This window comes from Ictidomys tridecemlineatus, chromosome 11 (assembly GCF_052094955.1).
Source record: "Ictidomys tridecemlineatus isolate mIctTri1 chromosome 11, mIctTri1.hap1, whole genome shotgun sequence".
NCBI lineage: Eukaryota > Metazoa > Chordata > Mammalia > Rodentia > Sciuridae > Ictidomys > Ictidomys tridecemlineatus.
In genome coordinates this window covers 133,041,439-133,069,120 of record NC_135487.1, presented here as the reverse complement: position 1 = coordinate 133,069,120, position 27,682 = coordinate 133,041,439, and the positions used below count along the sequence as shown (strand labels likewise).

The following is a 27,682-nucleotide window of genomic DNA, read 5'->3' as shown; positions in this document are numbered from 1 at the left end:
CATATTCCCAAAAGTGAGATTCAGTGCGATTCTTATCAGAATACAATGGCACTCTTCACCCTCTAAATTCACGAGGAAGAATATAAGACCCAGAATCTCTCAAGTAATGCTTAGCCATAAAGCCATGCTGGAGACACCACAATTCCCAAGTTTCAAATCATACCTCCTAGCTATAATATTAAAGATAGTGTGGTCTGGCGTACAGACAGACATGGAGGCCAGGGAACAGAGAAGGAATAGACAGACCCACACAGATACGGTCAGCTGGTATTTGACAAAAGTGCCAAGAACACAAGTTGGAGAAAAGACAGCCTTTAAAAAAATGGTACTAAAAAACATGATGTCCAAATGTAGAGGAATGGAACTAGATCCTTATCTATCAGCTGCACAAAAGGGACTTGAAGTGAACCAGAAACTGAGGAAGAGGTCCAATAACTCTGTAACTACTAAAAGAAAGCAGAGTCAACACTCCAACACAGGCTCAGACAACAATTCCCTCAGACTCCTTGGGAAACACCCAAGAGCTAACATGAGGGAGGACATCCAGTTCCAAAGCCTCCGTACGTCACAGGGAAAAGAAGTGTGGAGAGAGAGCCCACGGAATGGGAGGACATCTTTGCCAGCTACGCTTTTGACAGAGAATTAATATCCCAGATATATAAAGAATTTTAAAAAACACCCAAAAATAATAACCCAGTTAATAAATGGGCAGATAAGCTAAACAGACATTTCTCAAAAGAAGAAATACAAATGAATAACTAATGTCTGTAAAACTGTTCAAAATCTTTAGCCATCAAGAAAATGAAAATCAAAACTACACCAAGATTTTGTTTCACTCTAGTTAGAAAGGTATTCATCAAAAATACAAATAATAATAAATGCTTGCAAGAATGTGGGGAAAAAAGAAATCTTTATACATTGTTAGTTAGTACAACCACTAAGAAAATCAGTATGGAGTTTCCTCAAAAGTCTAGGAATGGAATCACCATATCGCTCAGCGATACCACTCCTTAGTATTTATCCAGAAAAATTAAATACTACAGTGATAGACGCATACCCATTCATTGCAGCACAATTCACAATAACCAAATTATGGAATCAGCTTAGGTGTCCATCCACAGGTGAATAGACAGAGAAAATGTGGCAGACGTACACAATGGAGTTTTATTCAGTCATAAGAAAGATGAAATTATGTCATTTGTAGGAAAATGGATGGAACTAGAGAAAATCAGGCTAAATGAAGAAAGTTAGACTCAGAGAGTCATGTTTTCTCTCCTGTGTGGAAGCGGGAGTGAAAAGGGAGGGAAGGGAGTAGACCAGTGTGGTAGAGAGGGGAAGGCAAGAGGAGGTACCGGGGAATGAAACTGACCAAATCATGCTATGTGCAGGTGCAGATTCATCACACTGGATCTCACTGTTATGGATAATTATAATGGTCAATAATTTTTTTTCTGCTTCTTTTGTGGCACTGGGAATCGAACTCAGGGCCTTGAACACACTAGGCAAGCACTACCTCTGACTTATAGTCCCAGTTTGCCAATTAAAAATAAATAAATAAGGGCTGGGGATGTAGCTCAGTGGTAGAATGTTTGCCTAGCATGCCCTCTACCACGCGGCCTGCGCAGTGGTCATTAATGAGGTTCTAGGCATAAAGTTAGTTAGAAGAGATCGAAATAAAAACACAGACTCAGTTACCTTATTTCTATTGCCAGGTCCGAGACGGCTCCCCTCTGGTTCCCTCCTCCAACCGCCCAGCAGGGCAGCAGGGATTACTCAGGGCTAGCAGGAGATCAGCTTTTTATTGGGGAACAAGAGATTCAGGGGAGAATTCCATCCAATGAAGGTTGAGGGGGGCTGCACTCCAAGGTCAGGGTCAGTGATTGGGTCCCCGGGGTCAGTGGTCAGGCACACCCCCACACGGATGGGCTCTCTCATCAGGAAAGGGCCGGGAAAGTTCCCACACAGCCAGAGCGCCTCAGGCCTTAACGGGAGTCGCTCAATCACGTGTTAGAATGGCTTCCCACAATGCCCGAAGCACTGGGCTCAATCCCCAGCACCTCCAAAAGCAAAACAACAACAAAACCAGCTATGCAGTATAAGACTACAATATGGATATATGTTATTATACATTTATGCAAACCCATAGAATATGCAAAACCAATAGTGAACCTTCCTGTAAACCAAGAGCTGTGAATGATGGATAATCTGTAGCACACTACAGGGGAGGACGATAATGAGGCAAGCTGTGCACCTAAAAAGGCAGAAGCTCAATTTTGTATGAACTTAAAACTTATCTAAAAATAAAGCATATTAAAGCATTTTTAAAAAAGAGGAAGGAGAGGACATGAGGGAGTGAGTTGGAGAGGACATGAGGGAGTGAGTTGGAGCTGAATGGGCTGGAGGGGTAGAAGGTACAACAAGGGGGAGGGAGGAATGAGGACAGCGTGGGTGTCCCTGTGGTGCTCCACAAACCCCACGCACAGGCGCGCTGTTTGAATGGCATTTCCCAGTCCTGGTGTCTGCACACGGAAATCAGATGGAGAACTTTTCAAGAAACATAGAGCCTGGGCTCTCGTCCTAGGAATTCTTCTGAGTGCTGCCTGTCTAATGTGACGACAAGTCTGAGAACTGCCAGTCAGAGGCAGTGTGCTGGCCCTGGAGAGCTCACAGCCACTCACTCCGTCAACTGCAAGTCCTTTCTGCAATCACCCTCAGCTAAACCGCAAAGTGCCAAGGGCAACGGGAGGAAGCCAGGTCTCTGCATCTCCGCACCCTCCAGGGACAGTCTCAGCCCAGAAACGTGTGTGTCATAGATTACCGCTGGTCTTATTGTAAGGACACAACATCATCCTCCTTTAAGACCTGGGAAAGCTGCGGTAGAGGCTGTAAGGCCTTCGCCTTCACATCAGTGTGTATGAGAAACACCTAGCAGAGAGCTCCAGATCAACCCCAGAATCTCACAAGTGGCTGACACCCTTTCCTGTCAATGTTCCCCCAGGGATTAGCTCTTCAGTGTACAGCTGGACACTCCTCCCTCTTAAGTAATTTTTAATCCACTTATTGTCGTCGTCGTCTTCTTTTGAGAAAGGAAGAACTATGAAATTTATAGTTTTTTTAAAAAACATTTCATTTAAGGATGTTTATTAATTAATTTTCTATTTTAAATGAACACTGATTAAACAGCAACATTTTACATTCCGTGGTGTATCTATTGTCTATACTTTATAACTTTATTATGTGATGCACTTAGGGCTTGTTAGAAATGTGGAATCTTGGTATACCCTAAATTAATTAATCAGAATCTCCAGTAATTCATGTGTACACTGAAGTTTGAAAAGCATAGTTTAGCATGCTTTAATAATTCTTAAAAATCCAGTTTGACCAAAAAATAGCAATGATTATTAGATAGTATGGAGTTAAATCCTCAGTGTTTTGTAAGAAATTTATTACTTTTTGAAGCTATTGCATTCATAAGGTAACATCAAATAAATGGGTGTATATCACATTAGCACCTACTTTCCACCATCAGTCTTATTTAATGTTAATGAAGAGATCAAGAGTTGACTGAAATTAATGTCTTGAGAACTTCTATGATTACTATGAGACAGTATTCAGCTGCACCAGGAGAAGGCTACACCAGTTTGGTAGGTGGAACATGAAAGGAAAAGAGAGGAAAATACAAATGGTGGTATCTGAGAAAACACTTGTTTGGCAGATAGAAAACAGAAAGGAATCACGGTAGGGAAGTACAAATGGTACTACCTGAGAAGAAAATAAAAATATACTGAATCCAGGAACCTGTCAAAGAAAAGGGAAAACGGAAGCCCTGAATTCCCAGTGTTCTTACTGAACATCCGGCAGTGGAGGTGGAATTCCAAAGTGCTTAAACCAATTCTACATACGAAACCTCTAACAAATTATAGAAAAGTTTTGAGGGGTGGAGAGACAGCTAGACTCCACATAACAAGCAAGGGAGTGATAGAGAAGCATGTCTCAGAAAAAATTCTCAGGTGACCACCAGCAGCAGGTAAGATACTTCAGTCCAACATTAAAGGATGTTTATAATACCTTAGTCTCCACAGCTAATTAACTGTGGAAATGTGAGAAGGAGGCTCTCCAGCACGGTAAACATTTTTAGTAGCTGCTGATGACAGTTTCCTTCTCAGGAATCCACATATTAAACATAAGTATATTGGGAAGCTAATATACACCAGGCATCCTTCTTGGTCTAGAATATAATGGTGAGCCCTATAGGCATGTCTGTGTTAAGAGAAGTCAGAGTGTTATGAGGAAACAGTCCCCCCCCCAAGGAAGCAGTTCATAAGGTTTTGAAATTTTGCCCAGAAGATAATAATGAAAAAAGTCCCCATGCTGTATTTTCAGCAGATAATAATTTTAAATCACTTTAGAGACAAAAACCAGAAACATGTTAATCAGGCAGGGTAATGGCTACCCTCCCAACATCATCTCTGCCTCACCTGATTTCATTCCTTCTTGGTAATTGCCAAATCCAGCTACAATGTGGGGGTCCCACTCTAGGCCTGAATAATAACTGACATGTAGCACTATGCAGAACCAGCACTTTTGTAAGTGATTGATGTAATTATTCATCCACTTACTCCCCAAGACAAATGTTTAAGGTGGGTATTACTATTATCCCTTTGTAAAGATTAAAAAACAGTGGGCACAGAGAGGTGTAATGATTTGCCCAAGGCCATACTTCTTGTAAAGGACAGTCTTTGAATCTAAAGCAGTGCTTTTAACCTGCACACTAGGGTGTGACTGGATTCCAATAGTAGAATTTTCTGTTAACTAAAAACCGAATTAACAGGTTTTTCAGCCCATGTCTGACTGATTCTGATACAGGTATAGGGATTTGCTAATGGGATCCATTCTAGATATGAATAAGAGTATTGTCAGATAGAATTAGTTCCCAAAATGAAGCCAAGATATAATACTTTTGTTCTACAAAGTAATGTCATAAGGCCACTTTTTAAATTTTATTTTTTTGTAGTTGTAGATGGACAGAATGCCTTTGTTTTTATGTGGTGCTAAGGACTGACCCAGTGCCTCACACATGCTAGGAAAGTGCTGTACCACTGAGCTACAGCCTCAGCCCAATCTACTTTTAAGCAGTTGGCCAACACTGTGTTAGTTTTTATGATGGGAAATATATCCATGGCACCTCAATTCCATTCACTTGTTTAGAAAATGAGTTTAAAAGCAAATCAAATTAGAGATCAGTGAAGATGACTGATATTTTTGGCACTTAATAGGTTTTTGTCATTTAAGTATATAATATTTTAAGTGGTTACTAACAAGTTGCAGGATTGGATGCATATTTAAACAATTTAACTTCAAAGCTGAGTATATGCAAGGACATGAAAACCAAGTTGCAGGTGCTCTCTGCCTTCTGCCCTCTTCTGAAAGACAAAGGACTTTAAACTTCTCAATGCAAGAAGTTTAAAGCAAACAATTCTATCAGATTTTATATTTTATTCAAGGACTAGAATTGTCAGAGAAATAGCTGGATTTTCTTAAAAGGAAAAATGAGGTTGATGACTGACGGTGGAGGGTATTCCTGGAAGGAGTTGTTGGCAGGTAATTCTAGCCCACTTATCTTTAGGACACATCAGAAGCCACCACTCCACATTTTCTAATCCCCATGTGCTTTCTAAGGTGTGTGGCTTCGTTACTCATTCTCCCCTCTTCTGAAAAACAGCAAAACTAATAAAAGAAAATGTTCTCTGTGGATTTTATAAAACCGTAGAATAGGGAAAAGAGTCACATGTGCGATGCTTTTGCAGCCCACAGAGGGAAAGAGAAAGCCTCATAAAAGGTGGGGTGGGGCTGTTAAGAAGCCAACAGGCAGAGCCCTGGGAGGTTTAGTCACTATCAAGCTCGCATATTACCAGCTGCAAGGAGGGATTCCAGTACTAAGGGACACAAGACTTACCTGATACCTCCAGAGCCCACCAATGTCATCAGTCCTTTCAAAGCAAACAGGTTCCAAGTCTTCATCCAGACAGCACTTGATAGAAGAGAGCCCGGAGGCTCCAGCCCCAATCACAGAGATTCTTTTCTTGGTCATGGTCTTCAGAGATCTTCACCTGGCTAGGGCAATGCCACTTGTCCTGAAGAAAGAACAAAAGACAGAAAGCACACGTGTATCAACAGTTCTTAAGAAAGACAGCTGCCTTCACGCTCAAATGACTCTGGGTAGCCCTCTTTAGAAGGCATCTCCTGCAAGGCCCAGAGCTGAGGAGCACTGTGGTGTCATCTCACTCCCTCCCCTGAAGCACCTGGCTGATCCCTCAGCTGAGAAAGTTACTCTGGCTTTCTGCCTTAAAGAAACATCAACTAGGCAAGTACCCGCCCAGCCCAGGGGCAGGCACAGACTGGCCCCACCTCCTTGCAGCCCACGCCCCCACCCGCTCATGGGCTCCAATTCTCCCTCTCTTCACTGGAAGAAAACGTGGGTTGGATCTGCTTTGGAGAGGAAAAGAAATCGTGTACAACTTGTGTGTTTTTCAGCTGCGGTTGTGGGCGGTGCCCTTTTACTCCCCCTGGAGAGAGTCTTCTTATCTCCCGAGCTCCCCTACTGGCTGCCTCCACTTTCAACCTGCTGCTTTTCCCTTAAAGGGATGCACTCCTCCCACTGAAGCCAAAGTGTAAACAACTCCCAAGCAAGCTGAAGCGAATGCCTAAATGCAGAACAACTACATTCCTGGGCATCCACCCATCTAGGTGATCCTACCCTCTTCTCTGCCTCCTCCCCACCTCATGGCCTGTATCCTGGCTCTACCCTGCTGGTAGAAATTCACTTTAAAATCCCCACGCATGTTTTAAAATGCTTTTAGCTGAACTCTAGCTGGCTTCATTTCAACTCTTTAAAATCTGGTTAAAAATAGAATCTTTGACTTAAACAATCATTTTACTCCATCAGGAAGATGCCTGTCCAATATATGGTCTGAATTATATTAGAATACAGTTAGCACACAATGGTGAACAGATGGTCTCCACATCACCTCGTGGGAGCAGGAAAGAAGTGAGGATCAAAGGTGGAGTCCTGTGTGTGTGTGTGTGTGTGTGTGTGTGTGTGTGTGTGTGTGTACATATGTATATACATACATATATGTGAGGGGGGAAGTTACCAGGGATTGAACCCATGGTACTTAACCACTGAGCCACATGCTGTGATTTTTTATTTTGAGACAGGGTCTCACTAAGTTTCTTAGGGCCTCACTAAGTTGCTGAAGCTGGCTTTGAACCTGTGATCCTCCTGCCTCAACAACCTGAGCCACTGGGATTATAGGTGAGCACCACAGCATCCGGCAGAATGTTTATACTTTTTTATATGGTTCTGTCAAAACAGTTACTCATCAAAATATTCCTTATCTTTCAGTGGACACATCAAGATGACCCCATCACGTAATTCTTATTTTAAAGAGCTGCTATTAAATTTTGCTCTGGATTCTCTTCTCACTTTACTCCTGCAACACTTTATTAAAACCTTTATTTGGGGCTGGGATTGTGGCTCAGTGGTAGAGTGCTTGCCTAGCATGTGCAAGGTGCCTGGTTCGATCCTCAGCACCACATAAAAATAAATAAAATAAAGGTCTTGTGTTTTGCTACAACTAAAAAATAAATAAATATTTTTTTTAAAAAAAAACACCTTTATTTACTAGTGTCTGTCCTCACAGATTACCACCAAACAGAATGCTTTTTGTCACTAAGTACCTTCCGTCTAATGGTACTTTCTCCTAGAAAGAGACAGCAATGTCCTCCCTCCCTCCCTCCCTCTCTCTCTCTCTCCCTCCCTCCCTCCCTCTCTCCCTCCCTCCCTCCCTCTCTCTCTCTCCCAGTTACTTAAACGCATCTCCTTTGAGGTTTCAGAAGAATCCGTTTCTCATTCCATCCCTCCCAAGACGTATGGTAGGAGAAGGGCCCAGGGATGTTCAAGAGTAGGACACCTCATATGCAGCCATCAATTTCTATTACTGGGCACTGGAGAAGGCAGGCGGGTGTTCTCCAGTTAATGAATCACTGGACCCCAAGGAGCTATATCTGAATCTGAGAGAGACAACTGCATGTCACCCAGACATACAATTTAAGTGGGGTGCAGTAGCCAGATGGGACTGGGGTTGTCTTCCTTGGGGTGGGAATGAGCATATCAATGAGAAGAATTAACCTGGAATTTTAGTGGCTAGACAAGTAGCAGACACTACTGGATACCCATTAAAATGTTATCTCCTCCTCTTACTATATAATATATCCCTTTGGAATGGGATTTCCTAATGAGGAACTGCATTTTCCTGGTTCTTTTTGAAGCTATGCATAAATTCATTATTAAATTATCACCAAGGAACAGAAGAAGAGAAAATGTGAGCAACTTTGACCTAAACTTTTTAAAGAAAACATCTTGATCTAGTCTTCTACTCCTTCTCCTTTTTTTTTTTTTTTTTTTTGTTTGGAATGTTGATAACCAGACTTCTGGAAGCCAGGAATTGAAGTTGGTAGGTTTGAAATAGTCAGGGACCTCCATCCATGGAAAAAGGACCCTTTAGGACTAAGGGATAGACACCTTAGGGGAAATAAGACAACCCAGCGAGCTCTCAGTCTTACGGGGTTAACAGTTGTACTAAAAAATTTCAAGTTAAAAGTACACCAGTCTTCAAGACCATGGGAGTGAATCACACACCAGGAGACAGGAGGCTGGGAAAGTCATCTCCGCCTCCTGAGACTACGTGGTCAGCACATAGGCCAGCTAGGCCAGACAAAGCAAGGTCTGCACTATTCTGAAAATATTAATAACAGACAAAAACATGAAAAAATGTCCTTCAACATCTCTAACAATTACAGAAATGCAAATTAAAACTACGCTACGAGTCCATCTCACTTGAGAATAGTCATTATCAAGAATACAAGTAACAGTAAATGTTGGCGAGGCTGGGGGGAAAAGGTTCACTCACACATTGCTGGTGGGACTGCAAATGGGTACAACCACTCTGGAAAGCAGTATGGAGATTCCTCAGAAAACCTGGAATGGAATCACCATGTGACCCAGTAATCCCATGCCTTGGGTTAAATGCAAAGAACTTAAAATCAGCACACTACAGTGACATAGCCACATCAATGTTCATAGCAGCTCAAATTGAGAATAGCTAAGCTACGGAACTAAGTAGGTGCCCTTCAACAGATGAATGGATAAAGCAACTGTGGCAACTGTGGTATATACACACAATGAAATATTCCTGAGCCATAGGAAGAATGAGACGATAGCATTTGCTGGTAAATGGCTGGAACTGGAGACTATCATACTAAGGGGAATAAGCCAATCCCCCAAAACCAAAGGCTGAATGTTCTGATAAGCAGATGCTAGCACACAATAAGGCAGGGAGAGAAAAGAACAGAAATACTTTAGATTAGACAAAGGGGAATGAAGGGAAGGGAAGGGATGAGAATAGGAAAAACAGTAAAATGAATTGGACATCACTTTCCTATGTTCCTATACACATATATGAGCAGTATAACTCCACATCATGAACAACCACAAGAATGGGAAGTTATACTCCATGTATGGATAACATGCCAAAATATATTCTACTGTCATATATAACTAAAAAGAACAAATTTTAAAAATAAATTAAAAAAAGAAAATATTAATGGCAGAGACTCTCCTAGATAATAAGTGCTCTAGGTGATGAGGGCCAACGCATGGGCAGAATGTCATTAGTTAACCAACAGTTACCTTGACCTTATTCTCATAGACCTAAGGTGGGGACGTAAGCTGGAAATGAGATATGAGATACAGGACACATGAAGAGGTGTGATGGAGACTCAGGCCCAGCTGAAGTTCCACCTCTACAGGTGAGGACATTGAGACACACACACACACATCTATGCACATACAGATACTTTTTGAAAATGATATGAATACTTACATGAAAGTTTAGGAAAGATTTTAACCACCATGGAACTTATTTGGTTTGTATAGTTTTCATGGCAGGGGGTAGGAACCATCCGATCAGGCACATTTAAAGCTTCAACTCTGACACCACATCCATTCACATTCCAAAACACTGGACATGGGCTCTGCCCATTCAGAGAAACAGAAATCCACATGTCTGAGGGCTGGATGCACAATAATCCCACAAGGGAGACAGTGGATAGTTGGGAATAGGAATACAACCTACCAGAGTCGGCTACCCATGACACTCGGTCTGTTTACCTTCAAGACCACAGCTGTGGGCCATGCCTGTGGACTTCCAAGGTAAGGAGATTACCGCGGTACCTCGACCATGAGAGATAACTCTTGACCTCTGGAGACTTTACTGGTGAGATGCGGGCAGGTTTATTTCCATCTAATGTGTTTTGGTCCTTCACAATATCCTGAAAATTCAAATCTGTTTATATATGTATAAACAAATATAGACAATATATAAAAGGTGGTCTCATTTAGTGTTCACCACAGTGCTAAAGGACAGCTCCCACTGTCCTCACTGTGAATCACCATGCATCAGGGGCCTTTCAGATGCACTCAGGTTGTTCAGGGCTCTGATGTCGAAGATTGTTTTACATGCCATTTTTGAGCATTTTGGCTTAACTTTGCAACTGTACCTCAGCAACACAGATACATGTGCAACAGGTATGTTCATTTTCATACCTAAGGCCCAGGCTTTGTGAAGTTAGGATATAAGACGGCTTTGGGTTCTTACCAACCCAGAGGAAGAGGAAGTCAGAGAGAGTTCTTAGGGTTTCAGTATAGGCTGAATCATGAGAATATTTTGGCTTCATGTAATTTTATTATTGATAACTGGCTGCTTATGTAGAAATTTGTCAGAAAAGTTCAGCACTAGTAAACTCAAAAGCTTCAGGGGCTGGCTAAGTGGATCACATAAAACCTTTCCTGCTGGACAGAGAACAAAAAGTGAAATCATTGTGACTAATTTGAAAACATATTCAATTAGAGAGGAAAATAAAAGCTGGGTATGAAGGCACATGCTCCTTATCATAGCTATTCAGGAGGGTAATGCAAGAGGATTGTGAGTTTGAGGCCAGCACTGGCAACTTAAAATTAAATTAAATTAAATTAAATTAAAAGGGGTGGGGATGCGGCTTATTAGGAAGAGTGCTTGCCTAACATGCCCAAGACCTTGGGTTCAATCCCAGTACTGCAGACAAACAAAAAAGGAAAACAAGAACTGTTCTGTCAAATAAGACACACGGGCAAGTTTCAGTGCAGAGCTATCCATGTCTCTGACCTATGTCCTCAAAGATTTATTTGAGAATATTTCAGTGTGTGGCCTTCGGTATAGAAAAGAAGCATCAATTCTCAGAGGTCACTGTGCCAGGGTGCTGTAAAGTACTTCTAGTTTTACTTAAATGTACATTCTTCTTAGTATATCATCTCAGGCTCTTGGGCTCTCTGGGTTTTACAATTATTATATAAATTTGATGCCTAAGATATATAATTACATCAAAGTCAAATGTGGTCTTTCCTTTCTTGGGAGAAAAAAAAAACCAAATTTCTTTCAACTCAGTGGAGGGCACTGACCTAATTCTAACCTTAGCCCAAAGGTCCAAGTTCATGTATGCAAGAAGAGTTCTGTACATTTTCCCTATGGCCACATCTTTTACTCAAGCTGCCAGCTAGTATCCTACTGTAACACAGTGGACACAGTGTAACACAGTGGACAGCAAACGTAACCTCTTCACAAACCTGTGCTACAGTCATGCTTGTTTGGGTTGGGCTTGAAGATGCTAAGATCTACCCAAACATGCTTTGGTCACTTATTGTTATTGTGTTGCTGTTGTCCAAGGACATTTCTCTCTCTATGTGGAGAAATGAAACAATTAATATAAGCATCATTATTGTATGACCAGAGCAATGAATGAAAAGGGGATTGAGCTAGATTTCGTTCGGACAGTTAATACTGACCTGCTAGAAAACATTGAACAGGTTTCCTAAACTTTCTGTGCCTTCGTTTGCCTATGTGTTAAATGTCCTCTCTTGACCTCGGGTTATATCAATCAGGTCCTAGATTTTTCAACTCCTCCACAGACCCCTCACTGGGACGTCTAACAGTATGTTTTGAGTTCTTCCTCAGGCCAGACACTATTCCAGGAACAATCGGATACCTCCTGAAGGTGACTTTATGGTCTTCCCTCCCTCACACCAGCTTCTCTCTCTTAGAAGTCCTCAGTGGTGGCATAAACATCCATATCCCAGGGCAGAAGCCTGTGGGAGCCCACCTCGGCCTCTCTCTCTCCCTCAGCCCTGTGGTCAACGATGACCAAACCCCTTCAAGTGCATCGTCACTATCTTTCTTCTCTCAGCACTAGAGAGTGAACCCAGGTCCCACATATGCCAGGTAGTTGTTCTACCTTTGAGCTGCGTGCCTTTTTACTCTGCAGATCTTTTACTTTACAGACTTTTTATTTTGAGAGGTTCTCACTAAATTGTCCAGCTTACCTTGAACTTGCCATCCTCCTATCTCAGCCTCCTTAGTTCCTGGGATTACAGAAGTGCTCCATTGCACCCAACTCAGTCACCAATTCTTAAAATGTATTTATTATCCCTTGCAAATCTTGTCTCAATGTCTTTGCATGTGTGATCTCTCTGCCCTAAACCTTCTTCCTCTGATTTCACAAAGCTGGCTTCTCATCATTCAGACTATAATTCAAATGTCATCTTTTTACTGATCTCCTCTTCCACCCACTCTATCCAGAGCTGCTCCCAGCCCCATTCTCACTATTGTGACCCTGTTTGCAATCTTCTTAGCACTGTACTACCTTATTTGTACTCCCCTTTCTTTTTCTATTTCTCATCACTAGAATCTAAGCTCATAAGTGCAGGGACCTTATCTAACATGTTCGCCTCTTCTAGACACTGGGGACATGACTAACGCAATCACTCTCTATTGTACTCATCTGGCAAATGTCCACTCAGTTCTCTACCTCTTCCCCATCTGCAGCCAACACACACCATGCTGCTTGGCAATGGTACCATATTCCTCTAGTCCATTCCCTCTCCACTTCCCCAGACAACTGTTTCACATCTTTCTGTCTTCAGACCTCCAACCCCTTCCACCCAAGCTCACCTGATGACACTGTTCCTTATTTCTTTGGGACAACAGAGTCAGGAGACATCAGGTGCTGTCACCACCAAATCTAATCTCACATTGAGCCTTACTGTCTATGCCAACCCTCTACTTGTGCATTGGATCCCACCCCCTCTCACTCCAGAACACTTCCTGGATCGTTCCCATCAGCATTCAATTGCTCTAACATCAACCACCTTAAAATAAACTGCCCTTACTGCTAGTGGTTGCTGCCAATTTTCTGCTTCTTTTTACATCAAAACTCTTCCAAAGGGGTGAGAGAGTCTGTCTCCACCTTCTTCCCTCCCATCTGGTTTCAGTCACTGCGTCAGGCACTGGACTCCTTGCCAAGGCCACTGGCCATCATGAAGTCACCAATTCAGTGCTTACTTTCTATCCTTTCTTCACCCCACCTCTTACCTGCACCTGATGTAGACCTTCACCAGTGAGGCTCTACTCCTCTGTCCTTAGGGATGCCATTCCTTAGTGCTCATATGATTTCACTGGCTGTTCTTAGTCTCTTCTGCTGGCCCTCTTCCCGATTTCTAAATATTAGTTGACCAAGGATTAGTCTTTTCTATAGTTCCAGTCACACTCCTGAGGATATTAGAACCTAAGCTCCATCCTAAAATCATGACTTCCTTATTCATATGCAGTTCTAACCCTTTCCCCTGAACTCTAGAATAATCTATCCAGTTACCTATGCCAAACCTATTCTTGGGTCTCTGTAACTGTGTCATGATACTCTGTCCAAAATTGAATTGTTTTTTTCTCGACATGAATTCTTACAAAAAAAAAAAAAAGCTTTCGATGCATGTATTTTAAAATTTCAACGAACATAACAATACATACTTTCATATTTATGGGACACAGTGTGATATTTTGATGTATGTATATAATGTGAATTAATCAGATTAGGGTAATTGATCTATCTATTACCTCAAACATTCATCATTATGTCATGTTAGGGACATTCACAATCTGTAGGGCATGATAGCAGAAAAACCATTTTGGTGTGCCAGCTTTGGAGTATATGTGTGGTTTTGGGAAGAGCATAAGGCAAAATCTACTAAAAACAGATATTGAAAAAAGCATCCTGGCTACCACCTGGGTTTGACTCTTCTTTTGATATCCTATCCTTCTTCCTGTAACTTGCATGTGGGTTGGTAAGTAAGCCTCAAAGTTTTTCACAATTGAAATAGGCCTCAATGGTGCTCATTAACATATCTATGCATTAGCCTCCAGGTGTGGGAGAACCATTGTGGCAGAAGTAAGGATAGCTAAACTGGAGTTCTGGATATCAGCTGTTATGGATTTGAGATATTGCTAACCCTGCATTTATAAAGCTCAGGAGGCATGAGAATGGCGGGTTGTTCCCCCCTCTTTTATATATATATATATATATATATATATAAAGCAGGGCCAATCCTGAAGGGGCCCTGGGGGGAATTTCCTTTGGTGGCAAGATCCTTGGCAGCCCTCTGAGTCCCCGCTGGCTCCTTGCTGGCAAATTTTTATGTTCCCATCCAAAGCTAAAATGTTCAAATTTTTCATTTCATTATTTTGCCAATTTGAAGGAAGCTGTTTTCCTCAGGTGGCGCTGTAAGGCCATTCTCTCTCCCTATCGCTGTCCCCTGGCAACCTCAGACGGCCCGGGGAAGGGGGGGCGGGGGGGGGTGTCCCAGATTCCAGCTGCCACCGGGCTGCACAGGGAGCAGGAGCCTGTGAGATTGTGCCTCCAGGTTGGGTGGGCAGGTCCAGGCGGGCCTGGCTGGGCCTCTCGCCTGGCCAGTGGGCCCCAGGCCAGTGTCTAGGTGGGGCACCTCCTCTGGGTGGCGGGGCTGGAGGGCACCCCATTACTAGTTTAAAGACTTCCCCTCAATATCAAATTTGGACTTATAATCCTTTTGCCAAATGAAATCCCTTTTTACACTGGGGGCAGGGCCTTTCCAGAGGCTGGAGGATGGTTTCAGCCCAGAGCGAATTAGGCCCTCCTCAGAGATGGCCTTTTTTTGAGTCTTTTTTTTTTTTTTTTTTTGGTAAGAGGGTGGAGAATTTCCGCGGGGAGAGGGATGACAATATGGTGGAGGCCGTTCCCCATCCCGACTGTCTACCGTGTGTTCCGGGACAGGGGCAGTTAGTGTGGAATTTAGGGGACCAGGCCAAGGATTGGTGGAAGGAGGAGTAGGTGTCTTAAAAGGGTCTTTGTCACCCCTAGATGTTCCTCTTGAGGGGCCAGGAGAGAGACAGGAGCTGAGGGCAGATAGTCCCTCAGAGGGGGGTCCTCTCCCAGGTTAATTTCCCTCTTCCTCACCAACTGTTCTGTGGGGTCCCAGGTGGCCCAAGGCCCGAGGGCGGAGTGGGACAGGGACTCAGACGCCGGGCGCTGGTGGGGCCTGCAGCAGGCCACAAGAAGAAACACCTGGGGCTCCCACCGGCCAGCCTGGCTCCCTCTGGCAAACATTTCTCTCCTTCTCCCCCTCAGCCATCCACCAGGACCCCACGAGTGTCAAGGTTTCCCAGACCTTTTGGGCTGCGCATCCAAGATCTCTAAACCTCGGCTTTTTAGCATTAAGAGCTGGGTCCTTATGCCTAGTGTGAGATGGCCCCATCTTTCCAGGGATACCCTTACCTCGGAACACTCCCTTGGCTCGGCTCGATACTCTCACTCCCGCGTGGGGTGCCAGATGTCAGGGGTTTTAGCCTCCCTGTTCCCTCCTGACCTGTGGGAGAGATTGGGAGAGCACGCCCCAGCCAGGACAGGCCAAGAATGGTAAAGGTCGACTGGCCGTCTGCACCCAGCCCTCCCTTGCAGGAGGACAGGGAGAACAGTCAAAGCAGGATCTCCTTTAATGAGAAAACACACACATAATAGAATGTACAAGAGCCAATCAGGGTAAAGGTCAGCAGGGTGGGGAGAGTTCACGTGTACACCCCTCCTACAGGCAGTAATGTCCATGAGGGCAGAGGGTTCTGAGCCTCTCCTAGAGGGGTTCCATTTCTTCATCACAACCCACGGCCATGCCTTCTGGCTAATCGCTAGGTGCTCTCTCAGCCACCTGTGGCCCCAGGACTGGGAAGCGAGTAGCAGCCAGCAAGTTAAGTTTCCTCTTTTCTGATGCAACATGCCCCACGTTACATCATTACAACAATCCTCTTTACTATTTTGAAATATTCAATTAATTACCATCAACATGAGAACCCCACTATGTTAGAGAGCATTAGAAATATTCCCCCCATCCAGCTGGACCCCGTGCCCATTAACCAGCCTTTCTCCACCCCTTCTTCTTCCCACTCTTCCCAGTTCTACTCTCCACTTCTGTGACATCAACCTTTTCAGTTTCCACATTAAGTGAAAATATGTGTATTTGTCTTTTTTGTGCCTGACTTTTTTCATGTAACATAATGCCCCTAGGCTCATCCATGTTGCTCTAAATGATGAAATTTCATCTTTTTTTGGCTGAAAAGCTCCATTGTATATATATGCCCCATTTTCTTTATTCATTCATCCACAATGGGCATCTAGGTTGATTCCACATCTTGGCTACTGTGAAAAGTGCTGTAATAAACTGGGGAGTGATATCTCTTTCACATACTAATTGTATTTCCTTTGGATATACACCCTATAATGGAACTGTTGGATCATATGGTAGTTGTATTTCTAGTTTCTGTGTGTGTGTGTGTGTGTGTGTGTTTGATGAGCCCCAGAGTGTTTGTCTTAATTGCTGTACTAATTTACATTCCTACCAGCAATGCATGAGAGTTCCCCTATTTCTGCATACTTGCCAGCACAAAAATGAATACTTGATGTCCCCAAACTCTTTGCTGCCTTCCTCCTTCAACATGATGACTCCATTCTATCAATGCCAAATTGTTGAAATCATCTTATATTCTCCCACTTCCTGCCAATGCTCAACCCGTGAATCTTCTAGGCATCACCTGTACAATATATCTATTCATCACTCTACTGCAACCTTGCTGGCCCCCCAATTATCATCTTTTGCCCAGACTATTACAATAGTCTCCAAATTGAACTCTCTGCTTCTCCCCTGCCTGTCTCTACAGTATAACTTGCAGATCTGGAGTCTCTTGGCTACATTTCTCAGCTATATTTTAGATGCCAGACTCAATATATCAGCAGTCTACTTAGCTTAGAGCTAGGGCCCTATCTCTGAAATATACTTTAAGTTAAAAAACAATAAGCATCCTTTTGTTTAAGTGGAAGGTGGTTGATATCATTACTTTAGCAGATAAGTGTAGTGCATTAAAATCTGGAGGGGAGGAAACAAGTTAAACAAAGAATAGGATGCAAAAAAACACTGAGAAGCAGTTTAATAGCCAGAGAGTCTTTCAGAGAAGCCACCAAAGGGTACCAATCTATGGTAAGGTTTTGAAAAAACCCGCAAATAGGAAAATAAAACAGGGACTTAGAGAGGCTGTCTTTGATAAAAAATACCTGGTTCTTCAGTTGGGTTTGCCAATGCCTAATATGTAACTAAAAGCATGATAAAGTTTGGCATCTCTTCTTCATTTTGTATTTGTCTGTTTTACTCCCTTATTAAACTTTGGGTCTGCCATAGTCTGGCTGGGCACAAACCACGAGCCACTCAAGCAGGAACAAACTTTATTTCCGAACTCCACCAGCACACTCCACACACGCCGCCCACGCGGCTCCTCCAGGCACACACCACACCAACTGGAAATCCCTCCTCTGGAGCTTCCCCAACCAATGGGAACTCTCCAGGAATCCCCATGAGAACTCCAAAGTAGCAGGCCTAGGCGGACAGCAGGGGTCTAATACACAACTGAACACACAGCTTAACATAACCATCATCATCTTAATGGCTTGTTGGCTCACCACTCCATTCTGGCAAAAATGCCATGCGTCATTCTGACTCAGTTATGGCTCTCAGCATGGGTCAGATTCCTGCACAACTCTGGGTCATATGGTAGTTCTATTTCTAGTTTTTTTTTTTTTTGAGGATCCCCACAGCATTTCCATAATTGATGTACTAATTTATGTAAATATAAGCATATTAATCATGTAAGTAGTATTCATTTAAAGCTGATAATATGCTTTCTTTAAGGCTGAAGACATGAAGGTGTGAAAAATTAAGATATTTTCCACAGCCAGCTTGCTTCTACTTCTGGGCCTTGGAGTGGTGCCTAGAAGTCTTCAGTTTTTACCCCACATTTTCCACAAACAGTGAGTCTTACAGGCTGATCAATGGTGAAGAGACTGCCTTCCCTCAGCAGGAGCAATAGAGTCCCATGGGAACTGAAGGCCCCCCATTCCAGGATCACAGATCTAATAGATAAATATCCCATGAAGCAAGTGGACATCACCCTTGAACAGCTGGCAATGTCCTCAACACTAATAAGACTCGGGGTGATCAGAACTCAAGAGAATGATAAACCACATGACAGTTGACCAGGACTGCTTATTACACGTCCGTCTTCGTTCCCGTACCAGTTCTTCCTCTATTTAAGCTAAAGTTCTCATTAGTATCTGAGAGACAGGACTGAGACATTGACATCACTGGTCTTTCCAGTACAGGTACATTGATGAAAGTTCCTTTTCCCCATGATTTTTTCCATTTGGTTTTTGGAGAAAGTGATCAGTTTTGAATTGTTGGGACCCCAGAGTTAGGCCTCTGGCCTAGGACTTGGGTAACAGGAAAGGTGCTGGACAAAATCAATGTAGCTCTAAGATGTGACACTGTTTTACTATCTTAGCATGGATCTTAGCATTTACCACTCTCTTAGCATTGATCACTATCTGGTTTTTATTTATTGCCTTTATTTTCTTTTTAAAGTATAGCTCCATGAGATTAGTAGCCTCTGTCTCTAGTGTTATAAATGGTTGGCACATGGAGTAGGTGGCTCAAGCAGTATTCATGAAGACTCAAGACACAAAATTAGCTTCATAAAACCATGCTTTGTTGGCGTCTCTAGGAAAAAACAACCAAATGTAACTCTTTTGTAGTTTACAATGAATTTATCAAAGGCCAACGGAAGCACCAGGATTAACTTATGTGGAAATAATACTCTGGTAAAGTTACTTAGGAAAATAATAGCTTCTGTTCCCTGTTTTGCTGATTCAAATTCCAGTTACAATAAATAAAACCTATTTATAAGGTTGCTGTGTTAAATAAGAAAATATGTGTCAGCTCCTAGGGCAGCACCTAGGAGGTATGGGGGTAAATGCAGTGACACTGTGGTTGTGATAATATTTGTACTAGTGGTAAACTACATCATGGGATTCCTCAGAACTGAGGCTGGTCACCCTGAAGCTAACCAGTGGGCAATCTACCTACTCCCATAGCGTCCTTGAAATGCCCTTGGCGGCAGCAACATTTGGAGGCTTTCGCTTGGCCTACAGCCAACAGGGAACAGCTCAGGGGGCTTCAGAGTCTCGCCCGATTTACCGCCAGAGTCAACAGAATTGAGCTGACTCCTGAGAGCAGAGCAGCCACCCAGGCCCTGCTCAGCCAAGAACTCCAGGACTGACCTGGTGGCGGACTCCCAGCAGCTCGCCACACACGCCCTCACCGGGCGCCCCCTGGCGGCTGCGCGGCGCTCCCACAGCCCTGAGCGGCGCTCCCAGGGTCCTCCGGGGCTCACAGGAAGGCTGCGCGCCCAGGGCGCGCGGGGAGGAGCCTCTCGCAGCCAGATGGAGGGCCGCGTGCCGGGCTTCTTAGTAGCCTTCCAGGCAAAGGGCCGACCAGAGGCGGTGCGGACGCGGGTGCAGGAGCAGGACTTACGGCAGTGCGGCCTGTCAGGTAAGTGGGCTGCAGGAGAAGGGCCCCCAGACGCGCCTGGTGCACGCCAGCTTTTCCCCAGCGAGCCCGGTCTCAAAGGACATTTTCCCGCGGGCGCGGGGCTTCCCCTCCGCCGGCAGTGTGTGGGCGGAGCTCGGCGCGGGGCACTTCCGGGCAGCCGGCGGTGGGAGGGGAAACGTGCCCGGTGGGGCGCGAAGCCCGGTCCAGGCGTTCCGGCCGTGCGGGTGATGCTGCGGTCGGGCTCGGAAGACGCCCCGCCCCTTGACTCTCCTGACGGAGCCTGTTGCCGCAGGTGGCTGGACGCTGGGTGCTTCTCCTCCCCGCGGCGTCCGGGCCACGCTCGCGCCGCTCTGCGCGGTCAGTCGGGTCCCGTCCTGCCCTCGGGGAGCCACCGCAGCGACCCTCGCCGGCCTCCACGGCCCGTTCCTCACGGGAACCCGGGACCGTCGTGGCGCCCGTGGGAGGCGGAGTCGCCGTCAGTCGTCTCCCGGAAGCGCGGGCGGAGCGCGGGGCGCGGCGACGGCAGCGGGGAGGGGGGGGGGCAGGGCGCGCCCGAGGTTCCCGCCCAGGAGCGGCGCGTCTCGGGAGAGCGCTGGGCCCGCCCTGCCTGGGGGTCCCCCGCGGTTCCGTGGCCCTGGGAAGCCAGGCGCCCAGCGGCTCCCCTCAGAGGGTGGTGGGCGGGCAAGAGGGGCCGGTGACCCGGAGAGACCGCAGGGGACACGGAGAGGGGGTCGCCGGGGACGCCTGGGGAAGAGCAGTCGGGGTGGGAACTACCAGGCAGCGCAGGGAGAGGGGGACACTGGACCCCAGGGTAGAGACTGACCATCACCGGGGAAGCCTTGGGAAGAGCAGTCGGGGTGTGAACTACCAGGCAGCACAGGGAGAGGGGGACACTGGACCCAAGGGTAGAGACTCACCATGGCCTCGGAAGCCTTGGGAAGAGCAGTCGGGGTGTGAACTACCAGGCAGCACAGGGAGAGGGGGACACTGGACCCAAGGGTAGAGACTCACCATGGCCTCGGAAGCCTTGGGAAGAGCAGTCGGGGTGTGAACTACCAGGCAGCACAGGGAGAGGGGGACACTGGACCCAAGGGTAGAGACTGGCCATGGCCGGGGAAGCCTTGGGAAGAGCAGTCGGGGTGTGAACTACCGGGCAGCGCAGGGATTGGGGGACACTGGACCCAAGGGTAGCGACTGGCCATCACCGGGGAAGCCTTGGGAAGAGCAGTCGGGGTGTAAACTACCAGGCAGCGCAGGGAGAGGGGGACACTGGACCCAAGGGTAGCGACTGGCCATGGCCGGGGAAGCCTTAGGAAGAGCAGTCGGGGTGTAAACTACCAGGCAGCACAGGGAGAGGGGGACACTGGACCCAAGGGTAGCGACTGGCCATCACCGGGGACGCCTGGGGAAGAGCAGTCGGGGTGTGAACTACCAGGCAGCGCAGGGAGAGGGGGACACTGGACCCAAGGGTAGCGACTGGCCATGCCCGGGGAAGCCTTGGGAAGAGCAGTTGGGGTGTGAACTACCAGGCAGCGCAGGGAGAGGGGGACACTGGACCCAAGGGTAGAGACTGGCCATCACCGGGGAAGCCTGGGGAAGAGCAATCGGGGTGTAAACTACCAGGCAGCGCAGGGAGAGGGGGACACTGGACCCCAGGGTAGAGACTGGCCATCACCGGGGAAGCCTGGGGAAGAGCAATCGGGGTGTGAACTACCAGGCAGCGCAGGGAGAGGGGGACACTGGACCCAAGGGTAGAGACTCGCCATGGCCTCGGAAGCCTTGGGAAGAGCAGTCGGGGTGTAAACTACCAGGCAGCGCAGGGAGAGGGGGACACTGGACCCAAGGGTAGCGACTGGCCATGGCCAGGGAAGCCTTGGGAAGAGCAGTCGGGGTGTAAACTACCAGGCAGCACAGGGAGAGGGGGACACTGGACCCAAGGGTAGCGACTGGCCATGGCCGGGGAAGCCTTGGGAAGAGCAGTCGGGGTGTAAACTACCAGGCAGCGCAGGGAGAGGGGGACACTGGACCCAAGGGTAGAGACTCACCATGGCCTCGGAAGCCTTGGGAAGAGCAGTCGGGGTGTAAACTACCAGGCAGCGCAGGGAGAGGGTGACACTGGACCCAAGGGTAGCGACTGGCCATGGCCGGGGAAGCCTTGGGAAGAGCAGTCGGGGTGTAAACTACCAGGCAGCGCAGGGAAAGGGGGACACTGGACCCAAGGGTAGCGACTGGCCATGGCCGGGGAAGCCTGGGGAAGTGCAGTCGGTGTGTAAAGTACCGGGCAGCGCAGGGTGAGGGGGACACTGGACCCAAGGGTAGAGACTCACCATGGCCTCGGAAGCCTTGGGAAGAGCAGTTGGGGTGTAAACTACCAGGCAGCGCAGGGAGAGGGGGACACTGGACCCCAGGGTAGCGACTGGCCATGGCCGGGGAAGCCTGGGGAAGAGCAGTCGGGGTGTAAAGTACCGGGCAGCGCAGAGAGAGGGGGACACTGGACCCAAGGGTAGAGACTGGCCATGGCCGGGGAAGCCTGGGGAAGTGCAGTCGGGGTGTAAAGTACCGGGCAGCGCAGGGTGAGGGGGACACTGGACCCAAGGGTAGAGACTCACCATGGCCTCGGAAGCCTTGGGAAGAGCAGTCGGGGTGTAAACTACCAGGCAGCACAGGGAGAGGGGGACACTGGACCCCAGGGTAGCGACTGGCCATGGCCGGGGAAGCCTGGGGAAGAGCAGTCGGGGTGTAAAGTACCGGGCAGCGCAGGGAGAGGGGGACACTGGACCCAAGGGTAGAGACTGGCCATGGCCGGGGAAGCCTTGGGAAGAGCAGTCGGGGTGTGAACTACCAGGCAGCGCAGGGAGAGGGGGACACTGGACCCAAGGGTAGCGACTGGCCATGGCCAGGGAAGCCTTGGGAAGAGCAGTCGGGGTGTAAACTACCAGGCAGCACAGGGAAAGGGGGACACTGGACCCAAGGGTAGCGACTGGCCATCACCGGGGAAGCCTTGGGAAGAGCAGTCGGGGTGTAAACTACCAGGCAGCGCAGGGAGAGGGGGACACTGGACCCAAGGGTAGCGACTGGCCATCACCGGGGAAGCCTTAGGAAGAGCAGTCGGGGTGTAAACTACCAGGCAGCACAGGGAGAGGGGGACACTGGACCCAAGGGTAGCGACTGGCCATCACCGGGGACGCCTGGGGAAGAGCAGTCGGGGTGTGAACTACCAGGCAGCGCAGGGAGAGGGGGACACTGGACCCAAGGGTAGCGACTGGCCATGCCCGGGGAAGCCTTGGGAAGAGCAGTTGGGGTGTGAACTACCAGGCAGCGCAGGGAGAGGGGGACACTGGACCCAAGGGTAGAGACTGGCCATCACCGGGGAAGCCTGGGGAAGAGCAATCGGGGTGTAAACTACCAGGCAGCGCAGGGAGAGGGGGACACTGGACCCCAGGGTAGAGACTGGCCATCACCGGGGAAGCCTGGGGAAGAGCAGTCGGGGTGTGAACTACCAGGCAGCGCAGGGAGAGGGGGACACTGGACCCAAGGGTAGAGACTCACCATGGCCTCGGAAGCCTTGGGAAGAGCAGTCGGGGTGTAAACTACCAGGCAGCGCAGGGAGAGGGGGACACTGGACCCAAGGGTAGCGACTGGCCATGGCCAGGGAAGCCTTGGGAAGAGCAGTCGGGGTGTAAACTACCAGGCAGCGCAGGGAGAGGGGGACACTGGACCCCAGGGTAGCGACTGGCCATGGCCGGGGAAGCCTTGGGAAGAGCAGTCGGGGTGTAAACTACCAGGCAGCACAGGGAGAGGGGGACACTGGACCCAAGGGTAGCGACTGGCCATGGCCGGGGAAGCCTTGGGAAGAGCAGTCGGGGTGTAAACTACCAGGCAGCGCAGGGAGAGGGGGACACTGGACCCAAGGGTAGAGACTCACCATGGCCGGGGAAGCCTTGGGAAGAGCAGTCGGGGTGTAAACTACCAGGCAGTGCAGGGAGAGGGTGACACTGGACCCAAGGGTAGCGACTGGCCATGGCCGGGGAAGCCTTGGGAAGAGCAGTCGGGGTGTAAACTACCAGGCAGCGCAGGGAAAGGGGGACACTGGACCCAAGGGTAGCGACTGGCCATGGCCGGGGAAGCCTGGGGAAGTGCAGTCGGGGTGTAAAGTACCGGGCAGCGCAGGGAGAGGGGGACACTTGACCCAAGGGTAGCAACTGGCCATCACCGCGGAAGCCTTGGGAAGAGCAGTCGGGGTGTAAACTACCAGGCAGCGCTGGGAGAGGGGGACACTGGACCCAAGGGTAGCAACTGGCCATCACCGCGGAAGCCTGGGGAAGAGCAGTCGGGTGTGAACTACCAGGCAGCACAGGGAGAGGGGGACACTGGACCCAAGGGTAGCGACTGGCCATCACCGGGGACGCCTGGGGAAGAGCAGTCGGGGTGTGAACTACCAGGCAGCGCAGGGAGAGGGGGACACTGGACCCAAGGGTAGCGACTGGCCATCACCCGGGGAAGCCTTGGGAAGAGCAGTCGGGGTGTGAACTACCAGGCAGCGCAGGGAGAGGGGGACACTGGACCCCAGGGTAGCGACTGGCCATCACCGGGGAAACCTGGGGAAGAGCAGTCGGGGTGTAAACTACCAGGCAGCGCAGGGAGGTGGGGACACTGGACCCCAGGGTAGCGACTGGCCATCGCCAGGGAAGCCTTGGGAAGAGCAGTTGGGGTGTAAACTACCAGGCAGCGCAGGGATTGGGGGACACTGGACCCAAGGGTAGAGACTGGCCATGCCCGGGGAAGCCTTGGGAAGAGCAGTCGGGGTGTAAATTACCAGGCAGCGCAGGGATTGGGGGACACTGGACCCAAGGGTAGAGACTGGCCATGGCCGGGGAAGCCTTGGGAAGAGCAGTCGGGGTGTGAACTACCAGGCAGCGCAGGGAGAGGGGGACACTGGACCCAAGGGTAGCGACTGGCCATGTATGAACAGTCCATGTGTTGTTTGTCGAATCACTTCCAGGAATACTTATTTCCAGGAAAGGACAGTGGCTTGAGAGTGGGTATTACAGAACAAATCCCAGGCTGAGTTTCTCTTTGATCAAGAAGATTATATAACAGTGACAGGCTATTTCAGGGCTTTGAATGATAACCCAAGTCTGCCCAAAAAGAAATTTGGAAACCAGCTAATGTTTTTATACATAGAACGTCCCAATAAAAGATAGAGCCAATAAAGTTTGACATTAAGGGAATGTAAGCCATGTTCTTCATTCAAAGCCTTAGAGCTTAGCCCACATATGTGCTGAAATGTCTGCTCTCTGGTTTTCTCTATTTTTTATTTCTAGGAATTCATTTACGCCCTTATCAACTGGAGGGAGTCAACTGGCTAGCCCAGCGATTCCACTGTCAAAATGGCTGCATCTTGGGAGATGAGATGGGCCTTGGTAAGACCTGCCAGGTATGTTACTGTGAAGAAGCACTGTTTACCTACACCGAAACACCTCCTCACAACTCATTACCATATATATATAAAATTTTTGGTACCCCAGATTGAACTCAGGTGCACTTAAAAACTTAACCATACATCCAGCCCTTTTTTGTATTTTATTTGAAGACAGTGTCTTACTTAGTTGCTTAGTGCCTCGCTAAATTGCTGAGGTTGGCTTTGAACTCATGATCCTCCTGCCTTAGCCTCCGGAGCCAATGGGATTATAGGCGTGTGCCACCACACCTGGCTTAATACCATCTTTAAGTGCTGTTATATATGTGTGTGTGTGTATGTATATACTAGAGTGTGAAATGCTTAACTTTTAAGAGATCACAACCTTGGGATTGATTTTTCTAGTTGTAGGGGTAGTTATTAATTATGTCATTACCTTTATATGAGCATTGACATGTGTCTGTGAGAAAAGTTACTTGAGTTACAAGTGCAGTTAATGGGCCCAGGTTTAGGGCTTTTCTCTGTGTGAAGCATGTATACTTGCCCAAGGACCAAATTGACTGTGCTCCTTAGTAACACTATATGAAGTTAACTGTATTGCTTCTAATATTACTCTCTCTTTCTCAGTGGGGGTGGGTCGGGGTGGGGCTGCTGCCCATTTTTCTACAGTGATAGAGAAATATGGAGGAAGTACCCTATGTTTTCCAAAATAAAACTTAGACTCTCTGACCTTAAAAAGGGAGAATCAGATGTGGCCCCCTCGGGCATTGGTCTAGTGATCAATGGTGGAGTGTTGAAATTGATGCTTCTGCCAGGATAATAAGCAATACTGCCCTGGGTTGACACATGGCCTTGGATTAATGGAAAATTCAGTCACAACACCTCTTGGGTTAATCACATAAGGATTACTTATCTGAAGGATTCAAAAGATATCCTGTACAATCATGATATATGTCAGAGGCAGCTTGATCAGAAATCAGGAAGATAAAAACTTTTCAATCCCAGGAAAGTTTCACCAGTGGTCACTGGAGAGAATGAGCAAGGGTCTCATCATCCTCTTAGAAATTCAACCGTCCCCTCCTTCTCTCTCTTGGGCAAACAAATCTGTTCCTGGTATATTCCTGTACGAGAACTATAAAACTAAAAATCAGTTTCCTGGAGGTATCCTCCGTATAATTTCCTTTCTCTCAGTCATTGAAATTGTCCTACTGACTTCACAGAGAGCCAGCAAATTCCACTTGTCTTTTGCCTTTCCACCTCTACTTTAAATTCTCTAAAAATATACCAACTCCAAGTCTGTTTTGGTAAAAGTATGTTTAGGAATTTTGCATCTACATTATGAAGGATATTGTTTTGTGATATTCCTTTTTTATACTAATTTTGTCTGGTTTTAGTATTTGGATAAAGCTGGCCTCATAGAATATATTGAAAAGTGTTGCTCTTCAATTTTCAGCAAGAGTTTATGTAAAATTGTTCTCATTTCCATTTTAGATGTTTGATAAAATTCACTAGTGACTCTAAATTTATTTGGTAGACACTTCTGATTTGTGGTAATAAAAGACAAACTTTCTCTAAATTGCATCCTCAGGGAGCACTCAACAAAATGGTTTTAATCCAGTTAAGCCACTTATTAGAGGGATGCTCTGGGCACACTTTGGGCTGGGATAGTTAAATGAGAAAATCATTTCCTTTATAAGATTAATATGATTGTATCAAAAAAAATGAACTGCCACTCTGTCATCACAGCACTCGAACCACAGCCATAAGAAGCAAGGTATGTTTTACATCTTTGAAGTTACAGTGCACATCTAGCCCATATGGTTTCTATTCATTAATGTAACATTGGCACTGTAGTTTTGCATTTTATTATATTCACAGTCATTCAACTGGCTGCATAGTATGCCATCGAGAATTTATGATTTGCTTAAACGTCCTATTGATGAGGAATCATGAGTTCCCCCTTTTTTGGGTTACTTAAATTAATTTTGATGTGAACACCTTTGAGCCTATAGTTTTCTCAGGATTTTGAATTTGATCCTTAGGGCATATTTTTTCCTCAGAAATAGCACAGTATTTGGGGATGCAAGCTCTTCACGTGTTTTTGTTTGTTGAGAGCCACTTTAGAGACATAAGTGTACTCAAACATGTCCTGAAGTATGCACATTTGGCTTTGCAAAGTTTCATTTCATACCCCTACTTCTTGTGAGAATGATTCATTGTCTGTTTTCTGCATTTGAATGTGTGTTTTAGATGTGTGCATGTACAACTATGGCATATGGATCCCGCTATACAGTATGATTATAGTGCACCCATTATGAGAGACCAAAGGTTGTATCTGTTTTGTTCACATGTAACTTGAGCTTAGAACTTGAGCCAGT

At 46.9% G+C, this 27,682-nt stretch overlaps 2 protein-coding genes across 16 annotated transcripts in view; one reads left to right on the top strand and one right to left on the bottom strand.

Moving 5' to 3' along the window:
• The window catches only part of Fmo5 (flavin containing dimethylaniline monoxygenase 5), a 54,347-nt gene extending 34,340 nt beyond the window's left edge, over positions 1-20,007 (bottom strand). For 7 of the 12 annotated variants that reach the window (XR_013428352.1, XR_013428353.1, XR_013428351.1 and 4 more), the window contains exons 1-2: positions 19,868-20,007; positions 5,957-6,134 (exon numbers count right to left, since the gene is read on the bottom strand). Coding sequence is in view for 9 of the 12 variants with exons in the window: in XM_078027731.1 (XP_077883857.1) it covers positions 5,957-6,091 (135 nt within the window). In the remaining 3 variants the exon portion in view is untranslated. Of the gene's footprint in view, positions 1-5,956; positions 6,135-6,408; positions 6,768-8,972; positions 9,041-10,231; positions 10,393-13,523; positions 13,649-15,735; positions 15,929-19,614; positions 19,755-19,867 lie in introns of those variants that run through there. The other 5 variants (XM_078027726.1, XM_078027727.1, XM_021721382.3 and 2 more) reach the window with 5 other exon arrangements.
• Chd1l (chromodomain helicase DNA binding protein 1 like) overlaps positions 19,753-27,682 on the top strand; it is a 52,204-nt gene continuing 44,274 nt past the window's right edge. For 2 of the 4 annotated variants that reach the window (XM_078027701.1, XM_078027702.1), the window contains exons 1-2: positions 20,110-20,242; positions 25,210-25,322. In XM_078027701.1, coding sequence (XP_077883827.1) covers positions 20,113-20,242; positions 25,210-25,322 — 243 coding nt within the window. In that variant the 5' untranslated portion in view covers positions 20,110-20,112. Of the gene's footprint in view, positions 19,886-20,038; positions 20,243-25,209; positions 25,323-27,682 lie in introns of those variants that run through there. The other 2 variants (XM_078027703.1, XM_078027704.1) reach the window with 2 other exon arrangements.